The 17,234-nt window shown below is 39.8% G+C and overlaps 1 protein-coding gene across 10 annotated transcripts in view; it reads right to left on the reverse strand.

Moving 5' to 3' along the window:
• The window catches only part of Rint1 (RAD50 interactor 1), a 63,480-nt gene that overhangs the window by 39,341 nt on the left and 6,905 nt on the right, over nucleotides 1-17,234 (reverse strand). For 8 of the 10 annotated variants that reach the window (XR_008214360.1, XM_052720318.1, XM_052720321.1 and 5 more), the window contains 2 exons: nucleotides 11,657-11,841; nucleotides 3,014-3,255 (listed from right to left, as the gene is read on the reverse strand). Coding sequence is in view for 8 of the 10 variants with exons in the window: in XM_052720318.1 (XP_052576278.1) it covers nucleotides 3,014-3,255; nucleotides 11,657-11,841 (427 nt within the window). In the remaining 2 variants the exon portion in view is untranslated. Of the gene's footprint in view, nucleotides 1-3,013; nucleotides 3,256-9,285; nucleotides 9,364-11,656; nucleotides 11,842-17,234 lie in introns of those variants that run through there. The other 2 variants (XM_052720322.1, XM_052720323.1) reach the window with 2 other exon arrangements.

Below are 17,234 nucleotides of genomic sequence, written 5' to 3' on the forward strand. Positions count from 1 at the left end.
CAAAAATTCTACCAGGGAACTCCTACAGTTGATAAACTCCTTCAGTAAGGTGGCAGGATACAAGATCAACTAAAAAAAAAAAAAAATCAGTAGCCCTCCTATATACAAATGATAAAAGGGATGAGAAAGAAATCAGACAAACATCACTCACCCTTCACAATAGCCACAAATAATATAAAATACCTTGGGGTAACTCTAACTAAGCAAGTGAGAGACCTGTATGACAAGAACTTTAAATCTCTGAAGAAAGAAATTGAAGAAGACATCAGAAAATGGGAAGATCTCCCATGCTCATGGATAGGTAGGATTAACATAGTAACAAATGGCAATCTTACGAAAAGCAATCTACAGATTCAATGCAATCCCCATCAAAATCCCAACACAATTCTTCACAGACTTGGAAAGAACAATACTCAACTTCATATGGAAAAATAAAAAACCCAGAATAGCTAAAAGAATCCTGTACAATAAAGCAACCTCTGGAGGCATCACCATCCCTGACCTCAAGCTCTACTATAGAGCTATAGTAGTAATAAAAACAGCTTGGTACTGGCATAAAAACCAACATGTGGACCAACGGAATCGAACTGAAGACCCTGACATTAATCTGCACACCTATGAACACCTGATTTTTGACAAAGAAGCCAAAAACTATACAATGGAAAAAAGAAAGTCTCTTCAACAAATGGTGCTGACATAACTGGATATCAACATGTAGAAGATTACAAATAGATCCATATCTGTCACCATGCACAAAACTCAAGTCCAAGTGGATCAAAGACCTCAACATAAATCCAGTTACACTGAACTTGATAGAAGAGAAAGTAGGAAGTACTCTTGAATGAATTGGCACAGGAGATCACTTCCTAAATATAACACCAGTAGCACAGACACTGAGAACAACAATTAATAAATGGGACCTCCTGAAACTGAGATGCTTTTGTAGCGCAAAGGATAAAATCAGTAAGACAAAATGACAGCCTACAGAATGAGAAAAGATCTTCACCAACCCCATATCTGACAGAGGGCTGATCTCCAAAACATAAAAGGATTTAAAAAAAAAAAAACGAGACATCAAAATACTGAACAATCCAATTAAAAAATGGGCTACAGAGCTAAACAGAGAATTCTCAACAGAAGAATCTCAAATGCCTGAAAGACATTTAAGGAACTGCTCAACATCCTTAGTCATCAAAGAAATGAAATCAAAACGAATCTGAGATACCACCTTACACCTGTCAGATGGCTATGATCAAAAACACTGAAGACAGCTTATGTTGGAGAGGATGTGGAACAAGGGGAACACTCCTCCACTATTGGTGGGAATGCAAACTTGTACAGCTACTTTGGAAATCAGTGTGGCAGTTTCTCAGAAAATTGGGAATAAGTCTTCCTCAAGACGCAGCTATACTACTCTTGGGCATATACACAAAGAATGCTCAATAATACCACAAGGACACATGCTCAACTATGTTCATAGCAGCATTATTCGTAATAGCAAGAACCTGGAAACAACCTAGATGCCCCTCAACTGAAGAATGGATAAAGAAAATGTGGCATATATACACAATGGAGTACTACTCAGCAGTAAAAAACAATGATATCATGAAACTGCAGGCAAATGGATGGAACTAGAAAATATCATCCTGAGTTAGGTAACTCAGACTCAGAAGGACAAACATGGTGTAAAGCAAAGGATAACCAGACGACAACCCATAGTTCCAGAGAAGCTAGCTAAAGAGGAGGACCCTAAGAGGGTCACATAGATATCCCAGTGAAGCAGAAATAGATGAGATCTACATGAGCAAACTGGGGGTGAGGAGAGGTGATGGAGGGCAAGGAATTGGGGATGAGAACATAAGGAAATGGGAGGTTTGTGCTGGAACACGAACAGAGTTGAAGAGTAAGGAAAGAGATACCATGATAAATGAAGACATTATGGGAATAGGGAGAAATAGGGTGCTAGGGAAGTTTCCAGGAACCCACAAGGATGACCCCACCTTAGACTACTAGGAATGGTTGAGAGGGTGCCTAAACTGGTCTACTCCGGTAAGTGAATACTCTGTCATCATAGAGCCTTCATCCAGTTACTGATGGAAACAGATGCAGAGATTCACGGCCAGGTGCCAGAACAAGTTCCAAGAGTCCAACTGATGAGAGAGAGGAGGGATTCTATAAGCAAGGGACATTGAGATCATGATGGGAAAACATACAGAGACGGCCAGCCAAACTAGTGTAAACCCATGAACTGTGGACCAATAACTGTAGAGCCCCCATGGGACTGGACTAGCTTTCTGGATACGTGAGACAGTTGTTTAGCTTGAACCGTTTGGGAGGTCCCAGGCAGGGGGATCAGGATCTGTCCCTGGTGCATGAGCGAGCTTTTTGGTGTCCAAGTGTGACATCTTGCACAGCCTTGATGCAGGGGGTAGGGGCTTAGATCTGCCTTAACTGAATACACCAGTCTCTGCTGACTCCCCATGGAAGACCTTGACTTGAAGGAGGTGGGAATGGGTGGAGTATTAGGGGGAAGCCAGGGGGTCGGAGGAGGGAGGAGGGGGCATCTGTAGTTGGTATGTAAAATGAATAGAAAATTTCTTAATAAAAAAAAGGGAGAAAAAAAAAAGAAACAGTAGTTTTGGCTGGGCAGTGGTGGCGCATGCCTTTAGATTTGAGGCCAGCCTGATCTACAAAGTGAGTTCCAGGACAGCCAGACCTATACGGAGAAATCCCTGTCTTGAAAAACCAAAAAAAAAAAAAGTTTAACACAACTGCTTAAGCCTTAAATTTTTAACTTACTTAGATTAGTTTCTTTCAAATGCAAATTAAGCTGCCTGAAGTTTCTTTTCATTCACAATAGAGCAGAATAATCATTACCATAATGTTATTTTCCTAACACTTGGTAAAAAAAATTATAATCTTTAATTAACTCAATTATTTAACAGCATACATATATTCTGTGAGACAGAGGACTCAAAGGAAACAATAATTATGAGAACAATGCCTGCCCTACCTTAGCTCTTCGATCTGTGAAACCCATTTAAGGTATGTGAGATGCTGCTCAATCTCTTCTATCTGGTTGATCATGGCCCCAAGATCATCCATCCAGGGCTGTGCAGTCAGCAAATGGCTAATGATGGAGCTGAAGAGAGGAGTTTCCTGCTCCAGAAACTGATTAAGAACTTGTTGGGATTCCTCTGCATCTTTTAAAGCACTTTGAATTCTTTTAGGGATTTCTGATGAAATTGTAAGTACCTAACAACATACAAAAATATTAGTAACAAGGTAAAAGTTTGTTAGTCCAAAAACATGTTCCAACAGAACTGAAAGTTTTCCATTAAAATTTTCAATCTAGCTGGGCATACTGGTGCACATCTTTAATCCCAGCTCTCAGAAGGTAGGTGCAGGAGTACCTTTGTAAGTTTGAGCTATATCTGAGTTTCAGGGCAGCTATAATTATGTAATCAGACCTTGTCTTAAAAACAAACATAAAAACCCTTCAAACAAAAGGTTTGGCTAGGTGTGGTGGCACACACCTTCGGTCCCAGCACTGGGGAGGTGGAAGCAGAAGAATCAGGAGTTCAAGGTCAGCCTAGGCTACATAAGACTATCTCAAAAAAAAAAAAAAAGAAAGAAAGAATGAATGAATGAATGAAAAAATGAAAGAAAGAGGCTGGAGAGATGGCTCAGCAGTTAAGAGCACTGACTGCTCTTCCAGAGGACTCAGGTTCAATTCCCAGCGCCCACATGGCAGCTCACAACTGTCTCTAACTCCAAGATCTGGCACCCTCACACAGACCTACATGCAGGCGAAATTCCAATGCAAATGAAATAAAAGTAAATATATTTAAAAAAAAAAAGAAAAGAAAAAATGAAAGAGAGAGAGAGACAAGGAAGGAAGGAAGGAAGGAAGGGAGGGAGGAAGGAAGGAAAGAAAGAAGGAAGGAAGGAAGGAAAAGAAAGGAAGGAAGGAAGGAAGAAAAAGGGCTAGTGAGGTTTTTAAAAAAAAAAAAAAAAATAGGCACAGCACTGTGTCTGTAACCCTCATGCTAGGAAGAAAAAGACAGGTAGATCTCTGCTCAGTGGCCAGCCCACCTAGCTGAATCAATGAGCTTCAGGTTCAGTAAGAGACCCTACCTCAAAAAAACAGGTAGATGATGATAGAGATAGACACCTGACATTGACCTCTGGCTTATTCATTTCCACACTCATGGAAACATATAGCATACACCACACACACACACACACAAAATAACAAGGTTCAATTTCTTCATCCTATAGCAATCAACCCAAACATATAATGCTATATGACAAGCATATATATACACACACACACACACACACACACACACACACACACACAGAGAGAGAGAGAGAGAGAGAGAGAGAGAGAGAGAGAGAGAAACCTCAACACATGGCTCCCAAGAGAGTATCTGGAACATTTTGAAAGCATTATAGCCAGAGATTTCTTACTTCACTAAGTTATTTCCCTTCAAAAAACAAATAAAGCTGTGATTCACGCTGCATTGATAACACAGCTAGGGATATGTCTCAACAAGTAGAGCACCTGCCTAGTATGCATAAGATTGGGTTCAATTCTCAACACCACAGCAGGGGTGGGGGTGGAGGGATCTTTTAAACTAGGCAAGGTAGCACATACCTGTAACCTCAACACTTGGGAGGTTGAGGAAGGAGGATTAGGAGTTCCACACCAGTCTCAGCTACATAGGAGTTTGAGGCCAACCTGAGTTACATAAAGCCCTGCCTTGCAGCAAACAAAAAACCCCAAATACAGCTGGATCCATGTACTTTGCTGAAGCCTAAGAGGAGACCTACTGATTTGGTAAGAAGATATTTAGGTAATGTCTTTAGAAATGTAATTTATTAAAGGATGTTTTTATGGGGACTGGAGAGATGGCTCAGCAGGTAAATGTACATATTGCTCCTCCAGAGGACCCAAGTTCTTTTCCCAGAATCCACAATGGACTGAAGCCTCTGGCTATAGGGGCACCTACACTCATTCATATAACCCAATCCCAATCATGTAATTAAAATAGATGTTTTTAGGGGCTGGAGAGATGGTTCAGTGGTTAAGAGCACTGGCTGCTCTTCCAGAGGACAGGGGTTCAATTCCCAGCACCCACATGGCAGCTCACAACTGTCTGTAACTCCAGTTCCAGAGTACTCAACACCCATGGCAAAACACCAATGCACATAAAATAAAATAAAAAAAAATAGATGTTTTTAAAATGCTTTTTATCATATATAAGAAACATAAATCAATATTAGACATCAGAACAAATGAGTAATATTTTATTTTGAGACAGTCTCATATATACTAGGCTGGCCTTGAACTTCTGAACATTCTCCATCCATCTTATGAGTTCTGGAATTACAGGTTAATGTGACCACACCCAGTACTACACAGAATTTTATAGAATTTCAACTCAATCAATCCTGATTAGACACTCTGAACCCTGTACTATGCTAGCAATATAAGGAAGATAAACATCTGCCCTTAATTATGGAAGAGACACACAAGCATACATTCTCAAAAGTGAAATTAATGCAATAAAACAACACACTAGCCTGATCATGATGGTACAAACCTTTAGTCCCAGCACGTGGGAGGCAGAGGCAGATAGAGCTCTGTGAGTTCCAGGTCAGCCTGGTCTACACAGTGAGTTCCAAGCTAGCCAGTGCTAGAGTGATGCCTTGTGAACAACAAAACCACCTGACACACTAGGAACTAGGAGAAACAGTACACTAATGGAGCACTCCTGAAACCTGAACATGAACAAAAATTACCTGGAGATCTTGTTCTAATGGACAGAATCTAATTCAAAGGGAGAAGAGAGACTAGATGAGCCTGGACAGGAGGAAAAGACCAGATCACAGGTGGTCATGGAAGAACATTCTTTGTATAACAGATAACAGAGTCCACTAGATGTTTAAATTTACAGGTTAGAAAATAGGAATAGGAAAGCAAGGAGGGAGCTCAGAAGACTGAGGGTTGGGTATTAACAGAGGGAGGAGAAGCATCAGACTCCTAGGCTACAGACCTGTGCTGGTTGAGTTTTTGTCAAATTGACACAAGCTAGAGAGTCATCTGAAAAGATGGAACTTCAACTGAGAAAATGCTTCTATCAGATAGGCTTTTAGGCAATTCTGTGAGCATGTTCTTGATTAATGGCTGATGGGGAAGAGCCTACCCTACTATGGGTAGTATCACCCCTGGTCAGGCGGTCCCTAGTTATATAAAAACCAAACTGAGTAAGCCATGAAAAACAAGCCAGTAAACACTCTTTTTCCATGCTCTCTGCACCAGTTCCTGTCTCCAAGTTCCTGCCCTGAGCTCCTGCTTTGACTTTCCTCAATGACAGATCATGACATGGAAGCGTAAGCCAAAAAAAACCTCTTTCCTCCACAAGATGCTTTTGGTCAGTGTTTTATCATAGAACTAGAAAGCAAGACATAAGTGATAAACAGAGGGTGCCACAGAGGGAAATCTGTTAAGAGACAGATAAGAACAATTTTGGACATGCTCAATTTCAGGTTCAGTAAGGGACTTCAGCAAAAGTATCTGTGGTCATTAGGAAAACAAGCTTGATTACAGGGGTAAAAGAGCTAATAGCAAACTAGAAAATGGAAACTGATAACAGACTTTTTAAAATGTCTGACAGCTGCTGTGGGATGTCTTTCCGTATGCTGTGAATATGTGTGGCTCCCACTGGATACTAAATAAAGCTGTTTTGGCCTATGGTAAGAAACCTTACAGCCAGGTGGAATATCTAAGCAGAGACAGAGAGAGAAGAAGGGCACAGTTGAAGGAGACGCCAGCCCACTACAGAAGGAGCAACAAGATGCCAGCAGACAGGTAATGCCACAGCCACATGGCAACATATAGATTAACAGGAATGAGTTAATTTAAGATGAAAGAGCTAGTCAGCAAGAAGCTGAAGCCATAGGCCATACAGTTTATAATTAATATAAGCCTCTGAGTAATTATTTTATAAGGTGGGAGAGATTTATACGGACTGCTGGGCAAGGCAGGACCGGAGAAACTTCTGAATACAGACAACCAAATAAATGAATAAAAGATGAAGGCAATGTTTTTTGGTTTGTTTTATAGAAAAGACCTATTTTCGTCTACTGAGAAGACAGGACTGGTAGAGAAGCAAATGATAAAATTCCAAGAGCAGATGGTTCAACATACAAAAATTTGTCAACGTAATCCATCATATAAACAAACTGAAAGAAAAAAACCACCTGATCATCTCATTAGATACTGAAAAAGCCTTTGACAAAATCTAATACCCCTTCAGGATAAAGGTCCTAGAGAGAGATCAGGAATACAAGGAACATACTTAAATGTAATAAAGGCAAGTTACAGCAAGCCAACAGCCACCATCAAATTAAATGGAGAGAAACTCAAAGTGATTCCACTAAAATCAGGAATATGACAAGGCTGTCCACTCTCTCCATATTTATTCAATATAGTACTTGGAAGTTCTAGCTAGAGCAATAAGACAACAAAAGAAGATCAAAGGGATACAAATTGAAAAGGAAGAAGTCAAACTTTCACTATTTGCAAACAATATGATAGTATACATAAGTGACCCCAAAAATTCTACCAGGGAACTCCTACAGCTAATAAACTCCTTCAGTAAGGTGGCAGGATACAAGATTAACTAAAAAAAATCAGTAGCCCTCCTATATACAAATGATAAAAGGGATGAGAAAGAAATCAGACAAACATCACCCTTTATAATAGTAACAAATAATATAAAATACATTGGGATAACACTAACTAAACAAGTGAAGGACCTGTTTGATAAGAACCTTAAGTCTCTAAAGAAGGAAATTGAAGAAGATATCAGAAAATGGAAAGATCTCCCATGCTCATGGATAGGTAGGATTAACATAGTAACAAATGGCAATCTTACGAAAAGCAATCTACAGATTCAATGCAATCCCCATCAAAATCCCAACACAATTCTTCACAGACTTGGAAAGAACAATACTCAACTTCATATGGAAAAACAAAAAACCCAGAATAGCTAAAAGAATCCTGTACAATAAAGCAACCTCTGGAGGCATCACCATCCCTGACCTCAAGCTCTACTATGGAGCTATAGTAGTAAAAACAGCTTGGTACTGGCATAAAAACTGACATGTGGACCAATGGAATCGAATTGAAGACCCTAACATTAATCTGCACACCTATGAACACCTGATTTTTGACAAAGAAGCCAAAAACTATACAATGGAAAAAGGAAAACCTCTTCAACAAATGGTGCTGGCATAACTGCATGTCAACATGCAGAAGATGGCAAATAGATCCATATCTGTCACCATGCACAAAACTCAAGTCTAAGTGGATCAAAGACCTCAACACAAATCCAGCAGCTCATACACACAATGGAGTACTACTCAGCAGTAAAAAAGTAACATCATGAAATTTGCAGTCAAATGGATGAACTAGAAAATATCATCCTGAGTGAGGTAACTCAGACTCAGAAAGACAAACATGGTATGTACTCACTCATAAGTGGATACTAGAAGTAAAGCAAAGGATGATCAGACTACAACCCACAGCTCCAGAGAAGCTAGGAAACAAGGAAGACCCTAAGAGGGATGTACAGGTCACCTTGGGAAGGGGAAATTGAGATTCCCATGAGTAAACTAGGGATGAGGGGGTCAGTAGATGGGAGGGGATGGGGGATGAGAACATGAGGGAATGGGATGGTCTAGTTGGAGGAGGGATAGAGTGGGAGAGCAATGAAAGAGAGATCTTGATAGAGGGAGACATTATGGGGTAAGGGAGAAACCTAGTGCTAGGGAAATTACCAGGAATCTACAAGGATGACCCCAGATTAGACAACTAGCAATAGTGGAGAGGGTGCCTGAACTGGCCTTCCCCTGTAATCAGATTGCTGACTACCCTAACTGTCATCATAGAGCCTTCATCCAGTAACTGATGGAAACAGATGCAGAGATCCACAACCAAGCACCAGGCCAAGCTCCAGGAAGCTAGTCGAAGAGAGCAAAGGTGGGGGTGTCAAGATCACGATGGGGGAATCTACAGAGACAACTGAACCAAGATCAAAGGAGCTCATGAACTTTAGACTGACAGCTGTGGAATCTGCATGGGACCAGACTAGACCATCTGCATATGGGAGGCAGTTGTGTAGCTGGGTCTGTTTGAGGGGCCCCTGACAGTGTGATCAGGATCTATCTCTGGCTTTCTGGATCCCATTACCTATGGTTGGACACCTTGCTCACCTTTGATGCAGCAGGGAGGGGCTTGGTCCTGCCTCAACTGAATGTACCAGGCTTAGCTGTCCCATGGCAGAACTTACCCTGTTGGAGGAAGAGATGAAGGGTGGGTTGGGGGTAGGGGGAAGGTGGGGGTGAGGGGAGTAAGAGGAGGGATGAGAGGGGGATCTGTGGTTGGTATGTAAAATGAATTTAAAAAATTAAAAAATAAATATGTTCTAAGATAAAAAATTAAAAAATCAAGGAAAAAGAAATTCCAAGAGCAAACTAAGACCACTGGTTGGTTGCCAAGATGCTAGGAAGGAGTTAGAGTGTAAGCCTGCATTGATATTAGCTCCTACTAGAAAGCTTATGTGGGCTAGGGATGGTACCACTGACCGACAGACTGGAGAGATGGAGAGAGCAAGAATGGGGGGGTGGGGGGGTACATGCAAAGTACAATGCTATTTATGTATGAAAATGTCATAGTGAAACCTATTTATACACTGTGGTGGTTTGAATAGGTATAGCCCCCATGGACTCATATTTTTGAATGCTTGGCCTATAGGGAGTGGCACTATTAGGAGGTATGGCCTTGTTGGAGTAGGTGTCGCCTTGTTGTTGTCACTGTTGGGGTGGGCTTTGAGGTCTTATAAGCTCAAGCTATTCCCAGTGTGATACAGTTGCTTCTGTTACCTGCGGATCAAGATGTAGAACTCTCAGCTCCTTCTCCAGTACCATGTCTGCCTGCACAACACCATGTCCCACCATGATAATAATGGACTAAACCGCTGAAACTGTAAGCCATCCCATTAAATGTTTTCCTTTATAAAATTTGTCATGGTCATGGTGTCTCTTCACAGCAACAGAAACCCTAACTAAGACATACACTAAGAACATAATGATGTATTTTCCAAGACCAGAGGTAGCAGCTAGTAGGGTGACTCAGCAGTTAAAAAACATTCGCAGAATAAGCCTGATCATCCAAGTCTGACCTATGCAACCCATGTAAAGGTACCATGGTCTCTGCATCAGTTCCTGTTTCCAAGGTTCAGACTTGAGTTCCTACTTGGGAGAGTGCTTGCCTAGCATGCATGAAGCCCTGAGTTTGAACACTGGGAACACAATGTGGTGGTACATGTTGAAAATCCTAGCACTCTAGAGGTGGAAGGAGGAAGATCAGAAGTTTAAGGCCATTCTCTGCTACACAATTAAAGGCTCACCTAGAACCCTTCAGTGGTAAACAAAAAATTAGTTTACCTCTGAAAAGGTAAAAATGATTACAAATAAGTTTGGAAATATGGGATAGACTGTTAAAAATATTCATGCTAGATGCTTCAATTTTTTTGTCAGAGAAAAAGAAATGGCAGAATAGCCACATAGGGTAGTCACTTAGGGAAAATTCAGAAGGATGAGTGAGGTTGGTAGCAATAAAAGACTGCAAGGTGAGCCTGAAAATAGTTATGGTAGCAGGCCACAAATTAGGCTGTCCTTGGGTGACTCAGCAGTGTGATAGTCTCCAAAAGAACCTTGAAGGAATGGAAAAGCTGACAAACAGGCAACATATAAAAACTAGCAGTAGTTCTGACAGAAAAGCAGGAAGGTGTGAAGGCCTAACTCAATTCATGGGGCTGGAAGAACATAAGCCACACCAAACCCACATATCCAGAGTCTGCTTAACCTAATTAATTTCTTACTTAGATTATAAAATCTTTCCTCTTTGACAGAGTACTACAACTATAAAGACCTACTTATCTTTAATTTAAGATTATTTTCATTGAGTCTTTTAAAATAAAATACATGTTCATAGTAAAATGAAACCTTGAAAATACATAAAAGCATGAAGAAAATCACCTTTCAACCAACACCCAGAAACATTGTTAAAATTCTCTTTCAGTATTTTTTTTGTTTTGTGAATTTTTTTTGTGATAAGGTTTCATGGAATCCAAAGTAGTCTATAATCATTACATAGCTGAAGCTGGCCTAGAACTCTTGAAGTAATTGTCTCCTACTTCCATGTGCTGAGGTTATAAACATGTGCCACCACACCCAGCAACGACTGTAAATTAGACATGTTTCCTTCCTATGTGTGCATTTATAGAAACTTGGAATTATAGTGTTTAACTATATCTGTACATTCTGACTTATTCACAAGTCTGTTCTAGAAATTATTAAATAAAAATGATATAAAATTAGCTATCATTTTGTTTTCAAAGACACAAATCAGTAGGAACTCTTTTACTTAATTTATAAAATGTAGAGCAGGAGTCTTTAAAGTCAGTTAAATGATTATCTGTCATGATCTACATCTTCAAATGCATGACAGCTAGTACATATAGTGCTGTTTATGTTCACTTTCAATGAATACAGTTGATAGTTCACTGAGCTTAATACTTACCTGTTCTTCTAACTTCATTTTGTTTTCTGTCATCTGTTCTATGAGTTTGCCAAGTTTCTTTAAAGATTTAAGGTCACTTCCCACTTCCTTTTCTATAAACGCAGACACATTCAGGGGAAGCTGATCTTCATCTCTACCTTGCATGAGCTGCTCCCTTCCAACAAGAGATGCAATGTTCATGTCACCTACAGGTAGGGAAAGCAACTACTCACACCACTGTGTTACAGGAAATATAAAAGCATACAGGGCTATAAAAGAGATACACAAGTTAGTATACTAGACTTAAAGTTTTAACTGAAGGCTGAAGATAAAGCTCAGTGGTACAGCATTTGTCTCTTATATATCAGGCCATGGGCACCTCCTGATAATTTAAAGAATACACATCCATACTGTATCTCTTGATACATACACATGTATCTGAGTGAACACAGATAATACCTGAATGATAAAACCAAAACAGTAAATGAACCAATTACCACAAGATGCTCACAGGCAAAGAAAAAATTCCTAGAGCTTTCAAGAGTCATGGGTATACATAACTTTCAAAGTTAGTAAGGAACCAAAACTATGATCCAAAATAATATAAGAGTACTGCTCTGGCTTTAATGTATGTGAAAAACAGTATTGAAATATCTGCTATTGAAACACAGTGAAAAAAAAACTGAGATGGTAACCCATACATAAAAATCCCTCACTGATAAAACTTTTAAAAACATTTTTATTTATTGTGAAAAGAGAGTGGTAATGGAGGGCAAAATTTATTAAACATTAAAACAAGTAATTTGGGGACTAAAGAGATGGCTCAGCAGTTAAGAGCACTGGTGCTCTTCTAGAGGACTTGGCTTCAATTCCTATCACCCACATGGCAGTTCACCACTGTCTGTAAGTCCAGTTATAGGGTATCTGACACCCTCCTACAGACATATATGCAGACAAGCATCAGTGCACATAAAATAAAAATAATATTTAAAAAAAAGTAATGAAGAGTGGAATCAGAGATGGCTGTGAGCTTTGCTTTTTTGTTTTGTTTTGTTTTTCTTTTTCTTTTTTTTTTAAGATTTATTTATTTATTTATTATGTATACAATGTTCTGCCCACACACATCCCTGCAGGCCAGAAGAGGGCACCAGATCTCATTACAGATGGTTGTGAACCACCATGTGGTTGCTGGGAATTGAACTCAGAACCTCTGGAAGAGCAGTCTGTGCTCTTAACCTCTGAGCCATCTCTCCAGTCCCTGTTTTTGTTTTTCAAGACAGGGTCTCTCTGTGTAGTTTTAGTGCCTGTCCTCGATCTCACTCTGTAGACAAGGCTGGCCTCGAACTCACAGAGGCCTGCCTCTGCCTCCGCTTTACTCTTATCCCATTTGGGTTAGGAAAATTCCTAGTTTATCCTGTGCTTGAACACTGATCTTCTCTATGAACCAGCCCTCACCCTGAGCACTCCCTTCTCTCATTATCATAGGATGCTTACTACACACAGTTTAAGTTGCCACAAATACTTTCTGGTGAAGCACAGGTCAAATACACAAACAAAAAAGTTTCAAGCATTTTCAAACAAATTAAAACATTTTTTACTAAACAAAATAATCAACTTCAAAAGCAGTTAAATGAGTCAGATGTGATGGTGCACACCTGTAATCCAGAACTAAGGAGTAGATATAGGGGAATCCAGAGTTCTAAGCCTACTTGGGCTGCACAGTAAAAAAAAAAAAAAAAAAAACAACTTTCTAAAAAACAAAACAAAAAAACAGAAAGAAACAAAACTTTAAAGCAATTAAATCATCTCTTACTGTCCTAAAATTTATGGCTCAATAGCACTGCTAATTTGATGATCATCTGTGCCATAGACTCAGCCACCCTGCACCTCATAGGAACTTCTTGACAGCTTCTTCAGAATTGGAGGGAGGAGGGGGATGACTAATATTAGGCAACATTACCTTTCTTCTCCTACTCTACTATAAATGGTTTATTTTCAAAGTAGCTGTTTCTATACATAACCTGATTCTTTTTTATGGGTGTGTGTGTGTGTGTGTGTGTGTGTGTGTGTGTGTATGTGTGAGTATGCATACACATTTTAGTTTAGAGCTTTTGTTTTTGAGATCAGGTCTCTGTAGCCTGGCAGGCCTTGAATTCTCTATACAGCTGGGGATGATCTTGAACTTCTGATCCTCTTAACTCTATATTCCAAGTGTTTACTGAGATTACAGATGCTCCACCACACTGTTTTATGTGGTTCTGGGTACTGAACCTAGAGCACTGAGCATTCTAGGCAAGGACTCTATCATATCTAAATGAAGATAGGCCTAAATGAAAATGTATATGAGATACTGTTCATACCTACCTAAGGCCAGCACTCAGGAGTCTGAAAAACTAATATAAATTCAAGGCCAGCTTGAACTATATAGTGAGACTGTGTCTCAAACCCCTGCAAAAAACAAATTACAGGACCAGAGAGAATGCTCAGCAGGTAAAGGTGCATGCCTTGCAAGTCTTGCAACCTGAATTCAACCAGAATCCATATAAAGATAGATCAGGAGAACTAATTCCATAAAGTTGTCCTTTGATCTCCACAATCACAGCATGGCATGCCCACACCCACACATATACATCATACACACACACTTAATAGTAATAAATAAATAAAAATATAAAAACAAAACAAAAGGGTTGGAGAAATGGCTCAGAGGTTAAGAGCACTGACTGCTCTTCCAGAGGTCCTGAGTTCAATTCCCAGCAACCACATTGTGGTTCGTAACCATCTATGAGAGCTGGTGCCCTCTTCTGACATGCAGACATGCATGCAGACAGACACTGTATACATAATAAATACATAAATCTAAAACAAAACAACAATAACAAATTACAAGGCCATCGAGATCGTTCATTGGGTAAAGGAACTTGCTGAAAAGGCTGAATGCCTGAATTTAATCCCTGGAAACCCCATAGTGTAGGGGTAGAAACAACTCCTGCAAATTGTGTGTTCTGGGATGTGTTTATACACACAAGCACAAAGAAATGTAAAAGAACAATTATATACCATGTGTTTGTTGCCAGGTACTCATTCCCTCTCTTTTCTCCCTACTCCAGAAAACAATTTAGTTTCCTTTGTTCTATTTAACTTACAAGAATTAAAATATTTTGGTGCCAACATTGTAACTCAGTGATAGTGCACTTGCCCGAACTAAGCAAAAACCTACATTCAATTCTCGGTTCTGCAAAAATAATGAATCAATAAATTAAAGAAGAATTACCCAGCCAAATGGCACAGCAGGTAAAAGCACTTGCCGCCACACCTGCTGTCCTAAGTTTGTTACCCAGGACCCACATGGTAAAAAAAGAGAGCTAACTGTCATAAATTGTCCTCTGATACACACACACACACACACAAAATAAAATGCAATAAATTTTTTTATTTAGAAAAAAGGAGAATTTGATCATTTACAATAGATGAGAAGCAATAGGAGAAATAAACAAGGCTAAGTCTCAACTTCCAAACTATAAAGTAAGTAATAATGTATGTACCAGTCTATAATATATATATTGGGGGAGGGGGTTCGAGACAAGGTTTCTGTGTTGTTTTGGTGCCTGTCCTAGATCTCGCTCTGTAGACCAGGCTGGCCTCGAACTCACAAAGATTCGCCTGGCTCTGCCTCCCGAGTGCTGGGATTAAAGGCGTGCGCCACCACTGCCTGGCACCCCAGTCTATAAAGGTTAAAAATCAGACTAAAATTCATGTTTCCTGGCTTTTAATCCAAAACTATTTTTATTCTTTTCTCCATATACACACAGAGTTTTTTCTATATCTAAACTTGAATAATATCTGATGTATATGTTAATCACAATAATAACAGTCATATACTAAAATATAATTATCTGTGGCTAGGGATGTGACTCAATTGGTAAAGTGCTTGCCAAGCATACATTAAGTTCTGGATTCATCTCCTGGACTGGAGATACCAAATGTAATGGCACACACCCATAATGCAAGTCCTGGGGAAGTGGAGGAAGAAGGGAAGTTCAGAGTCATCCTCAGCTACACAGCAAATTTAAAACCAGCCTGGGACACATAAAACTGCGGTGTCTCAAAGAATAAAATAATCCAACTGCAATCATGTCCGAAACTCTTAATATCTTCTTAAGAACCTTTCATAAATATAACAAATGAGTTGTGTGGAGTATATTTGGCAGACGTGGGTTTCTGTATCTTGGGCAGTCAATTCTACCTTCACTTTAAACAACAAAAATTACAACCACTACATGTAAATATTTAAATGTGGCATACTACATGCTTAAGCACATGATATCCTTCAAAATTATAAATAGGTTTGTATTATCTATTTATGTTTGCTTATTTGCTTTTGAGAAAGATCTCATGTATTCCAAGCTGGTCTCAACTTGCTATGTAGCAGTCAAGGATGACGTTGACTTTCAACTTCTAATCCTCATGTCTCCACCTCTTGGGTGCTGGGATTACAGGCTTGCAACACCGTACTTGGTTTTATTTTTTGGTTTCTTAAGATAGGATCTATGGCCAGTGGCACATGCCTTTAATCCCAGCGCTCCCGAGGCAGAGCCAACTCACTCTCTGTGAGTTCGAGGCCAGCCTGGTCTACAGAGCAAGATCCAGGACAGGCACCAAAACTACACAGAGAAACCCTGGCTTGAAAAAACCAAGACAAAAAAAAAAAAAAAAAAGGATCTATGGACTGGAGAATAGCTCTTGTTGCTTCTGCAGATCAGGGTTTGATTCCCAGCATCCACACAACACCTTAGAACCATCTTAACTCCAGTTCCAGGTATCTGAAGCCCTCTTCTGGCCTCCTCTGGCACCAGACACGCATATGGTGCACAGACATACATGCAAGCAAAACACCATAAAAATAAAAAAATTAAATTTAAAAAAGAGGACAGTCTAGGCTTAATTATACTGCACATAACTAAAAAATAAGGATCTAAAAAATAAAAAGATAAGTTCTAATTCTGTGACCTAAACTAGTCTCCAAATCATGGCAATCCTCCTGCCTCTGCCTCCTAAGGGCTGGGATTTCAGACATGAGCCATCACACCTAGCTTGGGAGGTTTCTGTCTCTCCCTTTTTATTTTTTATAGAGCAGTCAGCATCGCAGAGCCGCTGACTGAGCCACTGGATACACAAGGACAAAGTCCTTACTGCAGTAGTTTGTACCTGACATTCTAAATGACAGATCAGCTGATGTCAAGAGTCATGGCATCTAAGTGGGACAAAGGTACAGAAGGAATGGTTTGTTTGTGTTTCTTTTAACTTTAGGAGATTTTATTTTTATGTGTATAGATGCATTGCCTTCAGGAATGTCTGTGAACCACATTCATTCAATGTACACAAAGGCCAGACACTGGCCAGAAGCCAGTATTGGATCCCCTAGAACTATAGTTACAAGTGTTTGTTAGCCAGCCTGTGGGTATTCAGAATTGAACCCAGCTCCTCTGGAAGAACAGCGAATTCTCTTAACAGCTAAGTCCATTTTCTGTTTGTTTGGTAGTGCTTAAGTTCAAACCCATGGCTTCCAAAGTGCTAGCCAAGAACTCTGCCACTGTAA

Source organism: Peromyscus californicus, unplaced genomic scaffold (genome assembly GCF_007827085.1).
Source record: "Peromyscus californicus insignis strain IS unplaced genomic scaffold, ASM782708v3 Scaffold_6__1_contigs__length_162567912, whole genome shotgun sequence".
NCBI lineage: Eukaryota > Metazoa > Chordata > Mammalia > Rodentia > Cricetidae > Peromyscus > Peromyscus californicus.